The sequence below is a fragment of the Macrotis lagotis genome, chromosome 1, assembly GCF_037893015.1.
Source record: "Macrotis lagotis isolate mMagLag1 chromosome 1, bilby.v1.9.chrom.fasta, whole genome shotgun sequence".
NCBI lineage: Eukaryota > Metazoa > Chordata > Mammalia > Peramelemorphia > Peramelidae > Macrotis > Macrotis lagotis.
In genome coordinates, this window is record NC_133658.1 from 722,064,621 (window position 1) to 722,081,691 (window position 17,071).

At 34.8% G+C, this 17,071-nt stretch overlaps 1 protein-coding gene across 7 annotated transcripts in view; it reads right to left on the reverse strand.

Annotated features, from left to right (window-relative positions):
* Positions 1–17,071, reverse strand: part of NBEA (neurobeachin) — a 796,125-nt gene that overhangs the window by 76,485 nt on the left and 702,569 nt on the right. For all 7 annotated transcript variants that reach the window (XM_074216034.1, XM_074216037.1, XM_074216036.1 and 4 more), the window contains one exon: positions 267–386. In XM_074216034.1, coding sequence (XP_074072135.1) covers positions 267–386 — 120 coding nt within the window. The remainder of the gene's footprint in view (positions 1–266; positions 387–17,071) is intronic.

Sequence of the window (17,071 nt, forward strand, 5' to 3'; positions counted from 1 at the left end):
TGGATTTTTTAAAGAACAAAACACCTTAACCATGGAATAAAAAAAGAACCTTTAATCATTTTTTATTGTATACAAGATTATTTTCAGAAGAATAAATGTATAGTATATTCTTTTAAAATGATGGTAATATGCTAAGAATGAAAAATAAAATTTTTGTTATTCCCATTAAAAGACAAATATAAAAAATGAAAGCATAGAATTTAGATTTCAGTAGCTGCAATGTAGGAAAAAAATATCCTATAGTCCATGACTATCCTAAAGCTTACCTTTACATCTGATGTATCTCTTTGGCTTGTTCTCCAAGATCTTGCAACTGATGAGAAGGTTCGATCAGGATGATCAAATTTTCCATCATTAGCATTAAGAAAGAATGTAGTGAAAGGTTCCTAAATTAAAAACACACATACATACAACATTAATTATCACACATTATCTTAATAGAGAATTTTTCCAAGTTGTAGTTATAAACATCCAGCATTACTATGGACTTTGAAATTTCTGTAATTTCATTAGTTTCAAGATTCCCTCTAGTGATGCAAGTCACAATCTTTTAAAATATTTCATCTACTTGCTCAGCTCAGTTCAATTTTTTTTAACTACTAAAAAGAAACATCTTAGGTCAAATAAAGCCTCTTTTTTCCCCTTCTCATTTATTTAACTGCAAGCCACTTCCTTTCTCCCCTTTAACAATGTAACTTTGCTTGATATATGTGTGTGTGTATGCATGAACAAAGAGAAAAGGAGAGAGAGTAGAAAAGGAAGAGGGACAGGAAAGGGAGAAAGATGAGAAGAGAGAGACAAGAGAGAGAGATGAGGAGAGAGACAAAAGAGAGAAAGATGAGAAGAGAGAGACAAAAGAGAGATAAGGAGAGAGAGAGACAAAAGAGAAATGAGAAGTGAGAGAGGAGAGAGAAAGATGAGAAGAGAGAGATGAGGAGAGACAAAAGAGAGAGATGAGAAGAGAGAGACAAAGAGAGATGAGAAGAGAGAGACAAGAGAGAAAGATGAGGAGAGACGAGAGAGATGAGAAGAGAGAGAGACATTTTTGGAGTGAGTTATGAAGCACATATTTCATAGTGCTATGAAGGATAGAGAAATATTGTGAAATAATAGAAAAAACACTGAGGTAAGAGTGTGTGTGGGGATTCATTGGTTACTCATCCAAAATATGCATTTATTAAATGAAATTTGTTCTTTAATGATGTGAGATATAGCTTCTTTGTCGAAATGCTCACTGAAGACAATAATATTATAAAAGAAAACAACCTTGAAACACATTAGAACTCAATTCAATGCAATGAGCAGTTTTGATCACAAAGAACTAGTAATAAAATATAGCTTCCTACTCTATACATAGAGAGGTATGATAGTGGGAAAAAACATACTTTGTCAAACAAAATTAATATTTTGGTTTGTTTTACTTAAAAGTACATTTTACAAAAAGGACAGTTTTGTTGGGAATTGATAGTGATGCTAAGAATGCAAAAGGTATAAATAAAACATTAAATAAAAGTAATTAAAATTAAGTTGAAAGAGAATGCTTTTTTGGACCACCCCCATATTTGCTTTGTTGGAATTTCAATGACTACTTAAAAATGGTTAAGAATGAAATTCTTGGTGATTTGTTGTATCTTTTTCTCAAATAGATTCAGTCAAACAAATTGTAAATATTTACAGAACTGTGATGGTACGATTCTCCATACCTCCTATTTTCCTATTAAATTATTATATGGCTCTGACTCTTGGAGTCAATGTGAATAAAATAAATATCCCCAAATAAATTAGAAATTCCATATTTGCATTCAGAAAGATTCTTCTCTTTATGGTTTAGTTAATAGAATTTTAATGTTCTTTTCTGCATGAAATTTTATTTCTGATCAGTCAACAGTACCTAACACAATGTTCTGTACTCAGTTGGTGACTGATAAATTTTTGTTGAATAAATGATTGACACATACCTAATTAAGCCAGCTAATCCAATCAAATGCAAAAAATATGGAGATAAAATTAACAAAAAAGAGTCTTTGCTCTTAAAGAGTTCATAATCCAAACAAGGACTAAAGCCAAATATTATAGTTGTCTATATAAGCAACCATCATATCAATTCATTCATAAGTAGGAAATCACCTCTCTAATTTACCTCTGAACAATCATAAAATAGCACCTCAGAGCAAATTCTGCAATGACAGAACAAACAAAAAAAAAACAGGGTGAAACAATTTTCCAGGCAAGAAAGATTTATATCACTTGGGTAAAAGGGGGAGCATAGCTGAGTGCAGGCAGGCAGCATCTGGTGAGCTAGCAGCAGGCTCTGCCTCAGCAAGTTAGCAGGAGCCCCAGTGCAAACCAGTGATGAGACCTGGCAGATGTAATACAACAGTAGATCAATAGACAGGCTGCCAAACCCTCCTGTGTCCTCAGTACAGTACCAGCCCCCACCCCAACCACTAGGCCCCAGAACAGCACCTTCTCCATTACCCCCTTTTTCTTTGCAGAACTGGTAGCACTAAATTGAGTGGCCAGACTTTCTGCTGCACCTGTGCAACACCAGGTAAGCAGCCAGGATCTGCAATCCTCAGCACAAGAAGCTTGGACAGTACCCCTTCCATCCCAGGAGCAGAGCTAAACTCTAAAAGTTAACAGAATAGTCTAGAAAAAATGAGCAAAAAATAACAATAAAAAGAACTTGACCATACAAAGTTATTACCAATGATAGGGAAGATGAAAACACAAACTCAAAAGAGGATAACCAAAAAGAACTCCTAGAAGATCTCAATAAAATATTTTAAAAATCAAATAAGAGAGGTAGGAAAAGAAATGTGAATGATGCAAGAAAAAAGTCAATAGCTTCATAAAGGAAGCACAAAGAATAGGAAAGATGTATAAAAATTGACTGAAGAGAACAATTTATTAAAAAAATAGAATTGACCAAATAGAAAAGGAGGGAAAAAGCTAACTGAAGAAAATAACTCCTTAAAAATAAGAATTGGACAAATGGATGCCAATGCCTCTGTAGCACCTCAAGAATCAAGGAAAATCAAAAGAATGAAAAAAAAAAGAAAATATTAACTGTCTCACTGGAAAAACAAGTGACGGGAAATAGATTCCAGAGAGACAGTTTTTTTTAAGAATTATTGGACTACCTGGAAGCCATGATAAAAAAAAAGGACTTGGATGTCATACTTCAAGAAATCATCAAATTGTATCCTAGAAACAAAGGGTAAAATAGATAATGAAAGAATTCACCAATTGCCTCCTGAAAGAGATCCCCAAATGAAAATTCCTAGGAACACTGTGGCCAAATTCTGGAACTCCCATGATAAGGAGAAAATATTGTATACAGACAGGAAGAAACAATTCAAATATGATGAAATCACAATCAAGATTACACAGGATTTAGCAGCTTCTACATTAAAGAATGGGAGAAGGGGTGGCTAGGTGGTGTAGTGGATAAAGCACTGGCCCTGGAGTCAGTTGTACCTGGGTTCAAATCTGGTCTCAGACACTTAATAATAATTACCTAGCTGTGTGGCCTTGGGCAAGCCACTTAACCCCGTTTGTCTTGCAAAAACCTAAAAAAAAAAAAAGAATGGGAGAGTATGGGAAAAAAATATTCTGGAAGGCAAAGAAGTTAGGATTACAACCTACCCAATGAAAATGAGCATAATCCTTCAGGGGGAGAAATGATTCTTCAAGGAAATAGAGCCCTTTCAAGCTTTCCTGATGATAAAACAGAGCTGAACAAAATTTAAAAAAATGATTTTCAAGTACAAGACTAGAGAGAAGTATAAGATGATATGAAGGAAAGAGAAAATATTAGATATTCAGTAGGGCTAAACTGTTTGAATTTCTACATGGGAAGTTGATACTTATAATGTTACTGCAATTAGGAGTATACATTGCACTGAGAACAGAAGGAAGGGAAAGGTAGATTAAGGTAAATTATCTCACATGAAAAGGTGCTAGAGACCTATTACACTGAAGGGGAAGATGGAGGAGGTGGCAGTGGGTATTGCTTGAATTACAGTCTCAAAGAGGGAATAATATACACAATCATTTGGGCATAGAAATGTTTCTTCTTCAACAGGAAAATAAGATGGGAAGAGGCTAAGAAAAAGGGTGGGTGGGTGGGGTCAGGAAGGGAGGCAGTAATCAGAAGCAAAAATATTGTCAAGAAGGGGAAAGGGGAAAAGAACAACATATATTGAATGTCACTACATGTAAGTCTGTGAGGTTCATTTGTACAAGGAATACTTCTTAAGATCAGCTTAATTTTAATAATGAAAGGGACCTTTGACATTGTTCAACCTTTTTATTTTATAGTTAACAGGTTCAAAGGGGTTTAAGTGAGTCCCAAGGGCATACACTACCAGTACCAGGCAGAGTCAGATCCTGATACTGGGAAAGACTGAAGGTAAATGGAAAAGGGGATGGAAGAGGCCGAGTTGTATAGATAGTATCATAGAAATAACTAACATGAACTTGGATACACTTAGAGAGATAGGGGAGGAGAGATGGTCTTGGTATGCTATGGTCCATGGAGTCATGAAGAGACAGATATGACTGAATGACTGAATAGAAGCAGCAGCAGGAAGAGGCAGGATTTGAATCCAGGCTTCTGACTTAAATCTTGTGCTTCTTCCACTATACCATGTCTTTCCTTCTTATAGATGAAGAAATAAGGAACAGATACACATGAAATTAAAATAATAGCATAAGGGCTATATAACACAATAAGAGTGATATGCGGCAACAGCGATTCTTCTGATTATGATCAAGCTTGTGAATGTCTTGAGCAAAAGAAGGGTTGGTAATGTTACCTCTCCTAATCTCATTGGACTAGAAGATGCCCTCATAGGTTCTTATTTTTAACCCTGCTCATTCATGACTACAACCAAACTATCCTAAACTTAAACTATCCCTTAGTAGACAGCAATGGAAAGTATATGATGTCAAAGTCTTCTCCCTACCACTTTTCTTCTAATTTTTAATGTTTGCTGTTCCTTTGTTTTTCACTGAGAGTAGGTTCTTCTTTTCTTCCTTCTAATGATAACTATTCTAATCTGTTGTTTTTATTTTTAAAATATTTGTATTTATTTCAGTAAATATTACCCAATTACATGTAAAATTTTCTAACATTCATTTAGAAAAATTTTGAGTTCCAAATTCTCTCCCACCCACTCCCTCACCTTTCCCATTCACTGAGAATCTATTCTGTTTAAACCCCTTTGATTTGTATAGTGAGCAAGCTACTTCTCAAGCATTAGTGTCATCTATATGATGAAGAAGCTGGACAAAAGTAATATATAATGGGCCTTCCAGATTTAACTTTTCATATTGCTTTCTATATGCTATATAGACACTCTAAAAGTATAGTAGTTTAAAATGTAAGCACCTTTCCTCATTGCCTACCCTATGTTCCTTTTATCTACAACTTAAACTATCAGAGTTTTTATAATTTTGATCTTCATATACACATCTTCCCCTACTATTTCCTTCATTCCTGCCTCACAGAAAGAGGTAAGCCTTCTCTTTGCTAAGGCAAGTATCTGCACACATAGAAGGGATCCTAAGCCATTATATTTTCTCTGGCAGATTGACCCCCTCCTTCATTTCTACTCTCTCACTGATTTTCAGTTTCCATGTTTCCCTGTTGCCCACAAAGATAACTAGCTTTCCCCCAATCTTTAAAAAAAAAGCATAAGCAAATCTCTTTCTTGATTCATTAGTTTATCGTGCTGTATCTCCCCTTTGTGATTCAATTTCTTGGGAAGACTGTCTACAATCTTTGCCTCCATTTCTGTTCCTCTTGACCTCTTCTTAACTTCCTATAATGACTTCTGATTTTATCAATCAACTGTAATTGCTCTCTCCAAAGTTTTTAATACTCTCTCAATTGCTAAATCTTTTCTCAGAAATTCTCATCCTTCTTGACGTCCCCAAAGTCACTGTCACTAGCTCAAAATTATCTAATATCTGCTGATAGTTGTAGTCCAAAAACAATAAAAAATACAACACAACATAGATAATAATTAATAATATATGATTTTCTAAGTCAATATGTGGCTTGGAGGGGTTTATTATGTATGATTTAAAACTCTTACCAATGCAGAGTTTACCAGTTGTTCTGTAATCTAAAGATTTTAGAGCATTTCCTGAGCTGCACATAGTTTCCCTATGCTTTGTTCAGTCACACAGCTAGCATTTGAACCCACAACTTCCTGGTTCTGAGATCAACTTTCTACTCCATGGAAGCAGCTAAGGGGAGCAGCATTAAGGGTGCTGGATGTGGAGTCTAGCTCAGAGACTTCCTAGCTGTGTGACCCTGGGCTTAAAAGACTTCACTTAATCTGTTTGCTTCAATTTTCTCATCTGTAAAATGTGGAAATAATTTTAGCTATTGCCTCCCAGGGTTATTGTGAGGATCAAATGAAATAACCTTTGTAAGGTGCTTAGCTGTGTCTGACAAATATTAAATGTCATATAAATGTTAGCTATTCTTATTATTTTTACTGTTAGTGTTAGTAGCCCATGTTTACATTTAAATTTGATACCAATTTTGTTTTTCTCAGTAGCTTGATGGCACACTGGATAGAGGACTGGGCCCAAAGTCAGGAAGATCTAAATTCAAATGTCACCTCAGATACTTTTTTTTTTTTTAAAGGTTTTTGCAAGGGAAATGGGGTTAAGTGGTTTGCCCAAGGCCACACAGCTAGGTGATTATTAAGTATCTGAGACTGGATTTGAACCCAGGTACTCCTTGACTCCAGGGCTGGTGCTTTATCCACTGCACCACCTAGCTGCCCCTAGATACTTTTAAACTATGTGACCCTGGAGTAAGTCACTTTACCTTTGCCACAATTTCCTCATATAAAATGGGGATAATAATAGCACCTGTTGTCTTTAGGATGAAATGAGATCATAATGGTGGGGTGCTCAGCATACTGTCTGGCACTTGGCAAGTGTAATGTAAATGGCTAGCTACTCTTATTGTTAATAGCAATACTTTCTTCTCCAGTTCTTTAAGGTATCAATCTTTCCTAGTTCTCCTCTTAACTCTGAACATTCCTTTTCAGTTTCCTCTGATGGATCTTCATCTAGGTCATGTCTGCTAACTCTGGGTATTCACTAAGGCTGTCATAGGCCTTCTCTTTTCCCTCTAAACTACTTTGCTGATGATGTCACCAGCTCCCAATGGAGTCAATTATTATCTTTAAATTTATGATTCTTAAATCTCCTTAGCCAGTCAGAATTTCTTTGTTGACCTCTAATTTCATATCTCCAGTTGTTTGATGGACATCTTAAATCGTTCAAGAGAACTTGACCTATTCCACTGATATCTCAAATTCAATATGTCCAAAACCAAACTCATTGTCTTTACCCCAATCATCCCCTCTTTGTTAAGAGTACCACCATTCTTTTTTTAAGAAAGATTTTTATTTATTTTGAATTTTACAATTCCCCCCCAATCTTGCTTTCCTCCCCCCAACCCCCATAAAAGGCAGTCTGTTAGTCTTTACATTGTTTCCATTGTATGCACTGATCTAAGTTGAATGTGATGAGAACAATCATATACTTAAATAATATACAGTGTAAGAGATAGCAAAATTACACAATAATAATACAACAGTTTTTTAAATTAAAAGTAATAGTCTTTGTTCAAACTCCACAATTCTTTCTCTGGATACAGATGGTATTCTCCATCACAGATACCCCAAACTTGTGCCTGATAGTTGCACTGATGGAATGAGCAAATCCATTAAGGTTGACCATCACCCCCATGTTGCTGTTAGGGTGTACAATGTTCTTCTGGTTCTGCTCATCTTGCTCAGGATCAGTTCATGCAAATCCTTCCAGGCTTCCCAGAATCCCTGTCCCTCCTGGTTTCTAATAGAACAATAGTGTTCCATCACATACATATACCACAATTTGTTAAGCCATTCCCCAATTGAAAGACATTCACTTAATTTCCAATTCTTTGCCATCACAAACAGGGCTGCTATGAATATTTTTGTACAAGTGATTTTTTACCCTTTTTCATCATCTCTTCAGGGTACAGACCCAGTAGTAGTATTGCTGGATCAAAGGGTATGCACATTTTTGTTGCCCTTTGGGTGTAATTCCAAATTGCTCTCCAGAAAGGTTGAATGAGGTCACAGCTCCACCAACAATTCATCAGTGTCCCAGATTTACCACATCCCTTCCAACATTGATCATTGTCCTTTCTGGTCATATTGGCCAGTCTGAGAGGTGTGAGGTGGTACCTCAGAGATGCTTTAATTTGCATTTCTCTAATAAGTAGTGATTTAGAGCAATTTTTCATATGACTATGGATCACTTTGATTCCTCATCTGTAAATTGACTTTGCATATCTTTTGACCATTTGTCAATTGGGGAATGGCTTGTCTTTTTTAAAAATTTGACTCAGTTCTCTAAATATTTTAGAAATGAGTTCTCTGTCAGAAATACTAGTTATAAAAATTGTTTCCCAATTTACTACATTTCTTTTGATCTTGGTTACAGTAGTTTTGTCTAGTACCACTACTCTTAATTCTTTTTTATTTTGGGTTTTTTTTTGCAAGGCAATGGGGTTAAGTGACTTGTTCAAGGTCACATAGCTGGGTAATTATTAAGTGTCTAAGACCAAATTTGAACTCAGGTCCTCCTGACTCCAGGCCCAGTGCTCTATCCACTGTGCCACCTAGCAGCTCCCCAAGAGTACTGCTATTCTTCTAAGTCACTCAGGCTCATAACTGCAGTGTCATGTTTGATTCCTCACTTACACTTATCCAACATATCAATTCTGTTCAAGACTGTGAAATCAATAATAATTTGTCATTATTATATTGTGATAAAACATTAATTCCTTTTAGAGAATACTTGATGTATATCAGATCACCTTGTCTCACTAGTTAAAAACTAAACTCCCTATGTTAATTACAAATCTAGGAGAACAATGCTCAAAATATAGAGACCATCATTCCAAGGAGAAACAGAAGAAAGAGGTACAGAGATGATAATCTTTGTAGATCAATTTCAGTTAGAAATATTGTGCAAATCCCTATGCACAGGTCACTAAGCAGCTTAATTATTTCATCTCAAATGGTAGAAAGTTTGCTTTTTTTGCTTGTATCTTGGTGACCATCTTTAGATGTCACCATTCTAGTAGTGGCCATCATCACCTTAAGCATGGACTGTTGAAATAGCCTACTGGTCCAGAATCAAATATAAAAATCATTTTTGTTGGACTTTTATCATTTTTCAGAATCTAGCCTCAATCTGCCATTTTCATTTTTCTTATATTTTATTCCCCCCTCCAAATCCTCAAAAATCTAGCTATACTGTCTTCCTTGTAGTCCCTTGCCAAAACACTTTCTATATGCCATACTTTTTTGATGGGTATCTCCTATACCAGGCATGCCCATTTTCACCTTGGCCTACTAACTTTTCTGACTTTCTTAAAGACTCAGCTTCTATCCTACTTTCTGCAAAATACCTCTCCTAGTCCCCTATCATTCCTCCCTCTTAAACCACCTCTAACTGCTTATGTTTTTCTAAGAGTCTCTTATTTATATTGCATATATTTTATCTCTATATACTTAATTATTTGCATGTTGTCTCTCCCATTAGAATGTGAGGGTAGGACCTGTGTTTTTGTTTTTCCTTGTGTCCCAGTTCTTAAGTCAGTATTTATAAATAGAAATCAAGCAATCAATAAACATTCATCAATAGCCTATTATGTGCCTGACACTAGGGCAAAAGACAGCCCCGTCCTAAAAGAGTTCACAATCTAATGGGACAAAGACATATAAACAAACTATACTGAAGATAAATGGGAGACAATTAAGAGAGGGAAGGCCCTAGAATTAAGTGGGGCTGCAAAAAGGTATCCTGTGGAAGATAGGGTTTTAGTCTGTATTAAAGAAAGCCAGGGATATCAATAAGCAGAGAGCTTTCCAGGAATGGGAAACAGAGCATCCTCTTCATGGAATAGCCAGGAGACTAACGACACTTGACTAAAGAACATGTGTCTGGAAGCAAGCTGTGAGAAGACTGAAGACACGAGTGGGCCAGGACAGCCAAGCAGAGGACTTTTTGTCAGCCTGGAAGGAATGGAGAGTCACTGCAGTTTACTGACTGGAAGAGGGGTAGTGGGCTGACATAACTGGATCTATATCTGAATAGAGGATATAATGGAATGGGGAAGGACTTGAAGCAGGCCGACCTGCCAGCAGGCTACTACAATAGTTCAGGTAGTGACAGTGGTAGAGGAGAAAAAAAGGGGGCATATTCAAGAGATGTTGCAAAGATGAAAATTGGCAGGCCTCAGCAACACCTTGGATATGGGGAAGGGGGGAAGAGGAGTGAGAGAGAGTGAAGAATCCAAGATGACTCTTAAGTTGTGAACTTGGGGAGCTGGAAGGATGGTCGAGTCCTCTACTGTAATGGGGGGGGAGGGTTTGGGGAAAAATAATGAGCTCTTTTATGAATATATTGATTTTAGATGTCTACTGGACATCTAGATCAAGATGTCTAAAAGGCAGTAGGAGATTGAGATTGGAGGTCAGCAGAAAGGTTGGGATAGGAAAAGGTGGATTTTGATCATAGGCATAGAAATGATAATTAAATCTAAGGGAGCTGATGAGATCACCAAGTAGAATAGAATAAAGTCCAAGAAAAGACACCAAGGGATACCTACAATTAGTGGGTCTTATCTGGAAGAGATCCAAAAGAAGACAGTGAAGATGGAGTCAGATAGATAGGAAGAGAACCAAGAGAGAAAGTGCTTAATAATTGCTTATTGACTTGATTTGACTTCTTGTAGACTACTGGTCTTCTTGCCTCCTATTTCTCTTCTCTTTGTTTTTATAGTTAAGCAATTAAAAAAAGGAAGAAAACCAAGACCTTAACAGATATGTGTAGTCCAGCAAAGCAAATTTTCACAATGTATTTTAAATCATCTCTCTGTCAGGAGACAGTTGGTGTGCTTCATTTTTAGTCCTCTGACTTAAGGCTTATCATTTATTTATTAGCATTCTAGTCAAAGCTATTTTTCTCTATGATATTGTCTTTGAATAAATTGTTTTTCTAGTTCTGCTTATTTTATCCTGGACCAATCATTTCATACAGGTCTTTCCAATTGCATTTGAAGCTATTTTACCATTTCCTAAATTTTACATTTATATACCACAGCTAGTTTTGCCATTCCCCTTAGCACTTCCTTAGCAAAGGGATATTCCTAAAGAATATGTCTGATCATGTCACTCATTCTACTTAAGAAGTTTAAGGAGTTCCCTATTGCCTTTAGGATTTTAAACAAACACAAACAAACAAAAATTCCTGTTGGCCTGGTATTTAAAAGCCCTTTGCAATCTAGGTCTAACTTATTTTTTTCAGATTGATACCCTATTATTCCCTTTCATATACTTTACTATTTCAGATAAACTGGCCTACTTATGTAATAATCCTTCTTCTATTTCCATGTCATTGTACAGCTTGTCTTCAGGTCTAGAATGTACTCTCTTCACTTAATCTTATGAAATTCTTCGTTTTCTTCAAAATATAACTCAAATTTTACCTCCTACAGGAGATCATGTCTGATCATAGAAACATAGATTTAATGATGGAAGGAACTCAAAGATCATCTTTCTCATTTTCCAGAAGAGGAATTAAGAACCAAAGAGATTTTCTATCTTCCAATGGGACTATATCCAGGTACAAATTACCAAAGGTTCCTCAAAAGTAGCTTTAATTTATAACACACAATATTTTAGTTAAGTATTATGTTTTTTAATGAATTTGCAAGTCAGTATGAGTTGGTGATGTGTGGAAACTACAAAAAAGCTGAGAAGGGCTTTTATATGAACAGAAATCCATTTAGAGAAACAATAATCATTATAATCTATCCTGATCTGATAATATCCAGGCTACTGTCCTGCTTTGTGTAATGCCAAGTCAGACATGTTCCCCATGACAAGCTGGGGAACAAATCAGAGAAGTTTTGTTAAGACAAGGTAACTCAAAATCATGCCTTGTGAAGATAAGTTGAATGAAGAAGGAATATTTAACATAGAGAAAAGAAGACTTAGAAGGGAGTGTAAATAGGCTTTAAATGAATTAACAATGAGAGAAGACTATACAACACTTCACTATCAACTGGTGAGGTAGGTACCAGGTGGTGTGATAGGGCTGAATCTGAAGTCAGGAAGACTTGAATTAAAATCTAGCCTCAGATATCTGGTTAAACCACTTAACCCTTCTCCCTCAGTTTTCCTTTCTGTAAAATGGAGATAATAAAAGGACCTTTCTTCCAGATTAATCCTTCTAGAGGATCAAATGGCATTTTTGTAAAACTTGGCAAACCTTTAAAACCTTATACAAGTCTTGACAAATCTCATTAAAGTGCTACATCTATGCTAGCTATTATTATTATTATTGCTAAATAAATATACTCAATACATGTGTCTACATATCTCTTTACAGCTTTATGTAGGTAAGGGATACATTCATTGTAAACAAATAGCCACTTATATTATTGTCAAACTTTAGAAGGAAAGTGGATTCCAATCAACTGGGGAAAAGTTGAACAAATCGTTAAGTATGAATGTAATGCAATTACATTGGGTTGCAAGAAATGATGAATATGAGGAATTTAGAGAAACATGAGAAGACTTGTATGAACTCATGCAGATGAAGAAAGTAGAACCAGGAAAGCAATATAGGCAATGACCACAATAATCAAAATGAAAATACGAAAGGGCAGCTGAACTCAGATTAATGCTAAAATTGATTCCAGAAGACAAATGATAAGTCAAACCTACCAATTTTGCTCTGTAGAGAGGTGGGAGGAGGGAAAAATATTGTTGCTGAATGTTGCATACACTTATGTGGTCATTGTGTCAGTTGGTTTTGATTAAGTTTCTTTGTTTCAAGGGAGGATTCAATGAGGGTGAGTGGGAAGGATAATATATCAGGAAATGACTAGTATAAAAACAGATGTTATCAATACAACTTTAAAAAAGTTATAGTATACTTCAGAGAATGAATTTCCATAAAAAAGTTAATAAACATCTCAAATAATACTGGCTAGTATAATAAAAAGGAAACTGATGGTGTTGTATTGTACACTTAAGATAAGAATCAAAAAGGTAAAACTAGGTGTTTAGGGAAGGATTTTGTTCATTATTTTATATGTACATATTTTAAATGCTTTGTATACTATTAATAACTGTTATTAAAAGGTAAAAGCTGTTACAAAAATGCCGCTAATATATATTTTTAAATTTCCATTTATTAAAAATCTTACCCTTCAATTTTAAACATGCAAAAAATAAAATTTCTGTTTAATTTTAAAGAAGCTACAAGGACTTTTTAGAAATCATGTCCTAAAGCCTGAGAAAACAATATTTTTGAGATACTATAATTAGGACTCAAAAGTTCAAAAGACATTTTTTATTTTCATTAACAAGGAATGGAAGTAACTCGAATGTCTAATTTTCCTTTGTTTTCCTCATGTTAGATTTTTTTTAGGGTTTTTTTTTTTTGCAAGGCAAATGGGGTTAAGTGGCTTGCCCAAGGCCACACAGCTAGGTAATTAAGTGTCTGAGACCGGATCTGAAACCAGGCACTCCCGACTCCAAGGCTGGTGCTTTATCCACTATGCCACCTAGCCGCCCCTCCACTACGCCACCTAGCCACCCCTAGATTGTAAGAGAATGTAATAAACAACACTAGCATTAGAAAATTACTGCTTAAACATAAATGCAAAATAATCGAGCATTAAGACTGGAAAATGGATACCTTCTTTAGACATATATGTATTTCAATGCCTATTATAAAGAGTAACATAATTTACTGAAATGGTCTAGAAGGTTGAGTCAGAGGATGGTCAAATCAATCAGTTTCAAAAAAATTCTTTTTGAATAAGAAAGAAAAAAAATTGACTGGAAATTTTTTCAAAAACTCTATTGGTATAGAGAAGTTCCAGAGAGTAAAGTCCTTCTATTACTGCAGACCAGTAACTTTCTGTAATTTAGCAGCTTAGAATGAAAATAGAGAAAATGAAAATTTACTTTTACTTGCCCAGAGTTATAAAAGCCAAATTCAGAAATGGGACTTGAATCCAGGTTTTCCTGATTCAGGTTTGCTCGCTATCTCAGAATTCCAAGAAAATGAAATAAAGTACAAAACAAAGTATTTGTACAATTCCTAGATCTATATATGGATAGCTAGACATATATTGGTAAACTTGACATTTATGGAAAAGGAAGAGCAAATTCATGGTGTTTTTGTTTTGCTATGGATATCACTTTGGTGGCTCACATAAAAATGGAGTGTAAAAGAGTCCTTAGAAATAAATTTACAGCAGCAAGTTTAAAATGGATATCTGAAGTCCTGTGGAATAATATTCAACTACCTTGAGTCAATGTAGTATATAATAAATATCAAAATTGAACTTAAGCTTTTTCCCTCTAATAACTAGAGAGATATTGTTTTGATATTTTCTTCATCAAAGAAACCAAATTTAACAACCTAGGCAATTTTCTCCATTTAGTTTTTTCTGATACACATTTCTGACACTGATTTTGAGTCTGTATTTTAAATCTTTAAGTAGAATAGTTATTCATTTTGTGTTCTCTCTACTTAGGGTGATTGTTTTTCATAAAGAAATCTAAATCACATAATCTTTAACTTTAACGAGTCTTTGCCCTTATCCTGACCTAAATGTTAAATAGCCTCTTTGTTTTATACTAAGAAATAATATTGGAGAATTGTCATTATTTACATGGTACAGTATTTTGTGGATACATGCTTAATAATAACAAAGAATATGTTACTTATAATTTTTTAAATTCAATCCATCAAATAGTTATTGAGTGCTTTTTAAATAAAAGCTGAGATACAAAAATTTAATAAGAACTCTGTCCCGTTTCAGTGGGTACCCCATGTGTTTGATTTCTTAGAATATCTTGGAATAATCTTTCTTGGATTTATGATTATTTTTTATTTTTACTTTTGGTTTTGCAAGGCAATGGGAATAAATGATTTACTCAAGATCACACAGCTAGGTAATTATTGTCTGATACATACATGAACTCAGGTTCTCCTGACTCCAGGGTTGGTGCTCTATCCACTGTGCCACCTTAGGCGCCCCTTTCTTGTCCTTATTAAACATTCCAAATTCAATTAAAAAAAGAGACTATAATAAATATACTTTTCTACAGGAATGAAAAAACTACCAATTAAACATAAAATACATAATAAAGGGGCACTAAGAATTGAAAAATGCATCCCCTCCCTTTAGAAATATGTGCATTTTAATGTCTATTACATTAATACAATTTAATGAAATAGTCTAGATAGTTAAGAGGATGCATAAATTAATCAGTTTCAAAAGTTCTTTCTGAATAAGAATTTTTTTAAAAAATAGTTGGCAAGTAACTAGCATCTATGGAAGAGAAAACACATAATTTTTGGTTTATTTTATTTTTTTGCAAGGCAATGGGGTTAAGTGACTTGCCCAAGATCACACAGCTCATTAATTATTAAGTGTCTGAGGTCATATTTGAATTCAGTCCTCCTGACTCCAGGGTCAGTACTCTACCACTGTTATAGAGTTTTCAATTGCAATAAAATCAATTTTGGGATAAAATAACCAGAACTTTCAAGAGAACTGTGTGTATGTGTAGACAAACATATACCTATGTATATGTATTTATATAAGGTTTTTCAAATCTAAAAGAATACGAATCTTAGTCTCCAGATTATATAGATTTTTACCTAAGTCTCACACAGCTATTTCACTTGATGCAAGAAGTTATGGATATAGGAGATATGATTAGAAACAAATTTTGTTATCTTTTACATTGTTAAATTTTGTCTAGTAAAGGAATGTTATTTGTGCCTATGATGTAAATTGACTCCTATGGTTCCATTGTTAAATGTAAATTCATAACCTGTCCTCTTCTCCTTCCCCTCCCCGCCCCCAGATTTCAGCCCAGGAAGTGGGGAGGACTAGCCAAATTTAAACATCCCTCTTGGCAGGCAGACTCATTCAAGACTCAGCCCAGTCAGTTCTCCTGGCTGTCTCAGTTTGTCTGCCTCTCCCTGTCTCAAACTTCCCCTAGCCTTTTATTATTTAGTCCTGCCCTCAAACAGCTTACAAGCTGCTTGCTGCTTCTCCAGGAATAGAAAAGATTTTCATCTGTATACTCTGCAGGCTTGTACAATAAATCCTGAACAGTTTAAAAATCTATGGGCTGTATGGGAATTCTTTCACCTTCAAGACCTCTCAATCTTAAATTTACAACATGAATCCCCTGGTAACATTTTGTCTCTTTCTATTAGAAATTAATGTGACAGAAGATAAATATTTTTCAACCTACAGTTAATTTTTGACTATTCACATCAATGTCACTGAAATAGCTGAAGGATCCCTTAAAAGAACTGTGCTACATGAAATCCAAAAATGACACAGAAATTTTACTTTGAATACAGTTTAGCTATAAATGAATTTGCACTTTTGGGTACAACTCTTGTTGAACTACTGATGAATAATAAACCATAGACTTTGGAAGCAACTGTGAGAAGAAGCAAGAGTTGTATAATTCAGACTGGATATTCAATTGAGTCCTCTGAATTATATTTTGACAATCATAGTACTGGATATATTTTACTACTGGACTAAAATACTTAAAACAAAACTATAGAAACACCCTTTTATCTCCTTCCAAACCCCTGCCTTTATCCCCACAACAAAAATGAATTAAAATTAATGCAACAACAACAAAAACTCATCAGGCTTTAAAACTTCAATTTGTACAGAAAATTGAGATATTGTGTGAAATAGGATTTTATAAGTTTGTGTGCTAAAAATAATAGAGCTTCTATGAGGAAGAAGCTATTTTGCCTTCCCCCCATACTGTTATTAATGTGTAAGATTTTGTGAGCCATTTACTTTTTTATCCAAGTAAGGATATGAGTCCACATAAATTCTTGGATATTACCTTTAAATTCCAATATGACTGAATATTTTATTTGTAATTCATGTGCTATTTTATTAAACAGTATT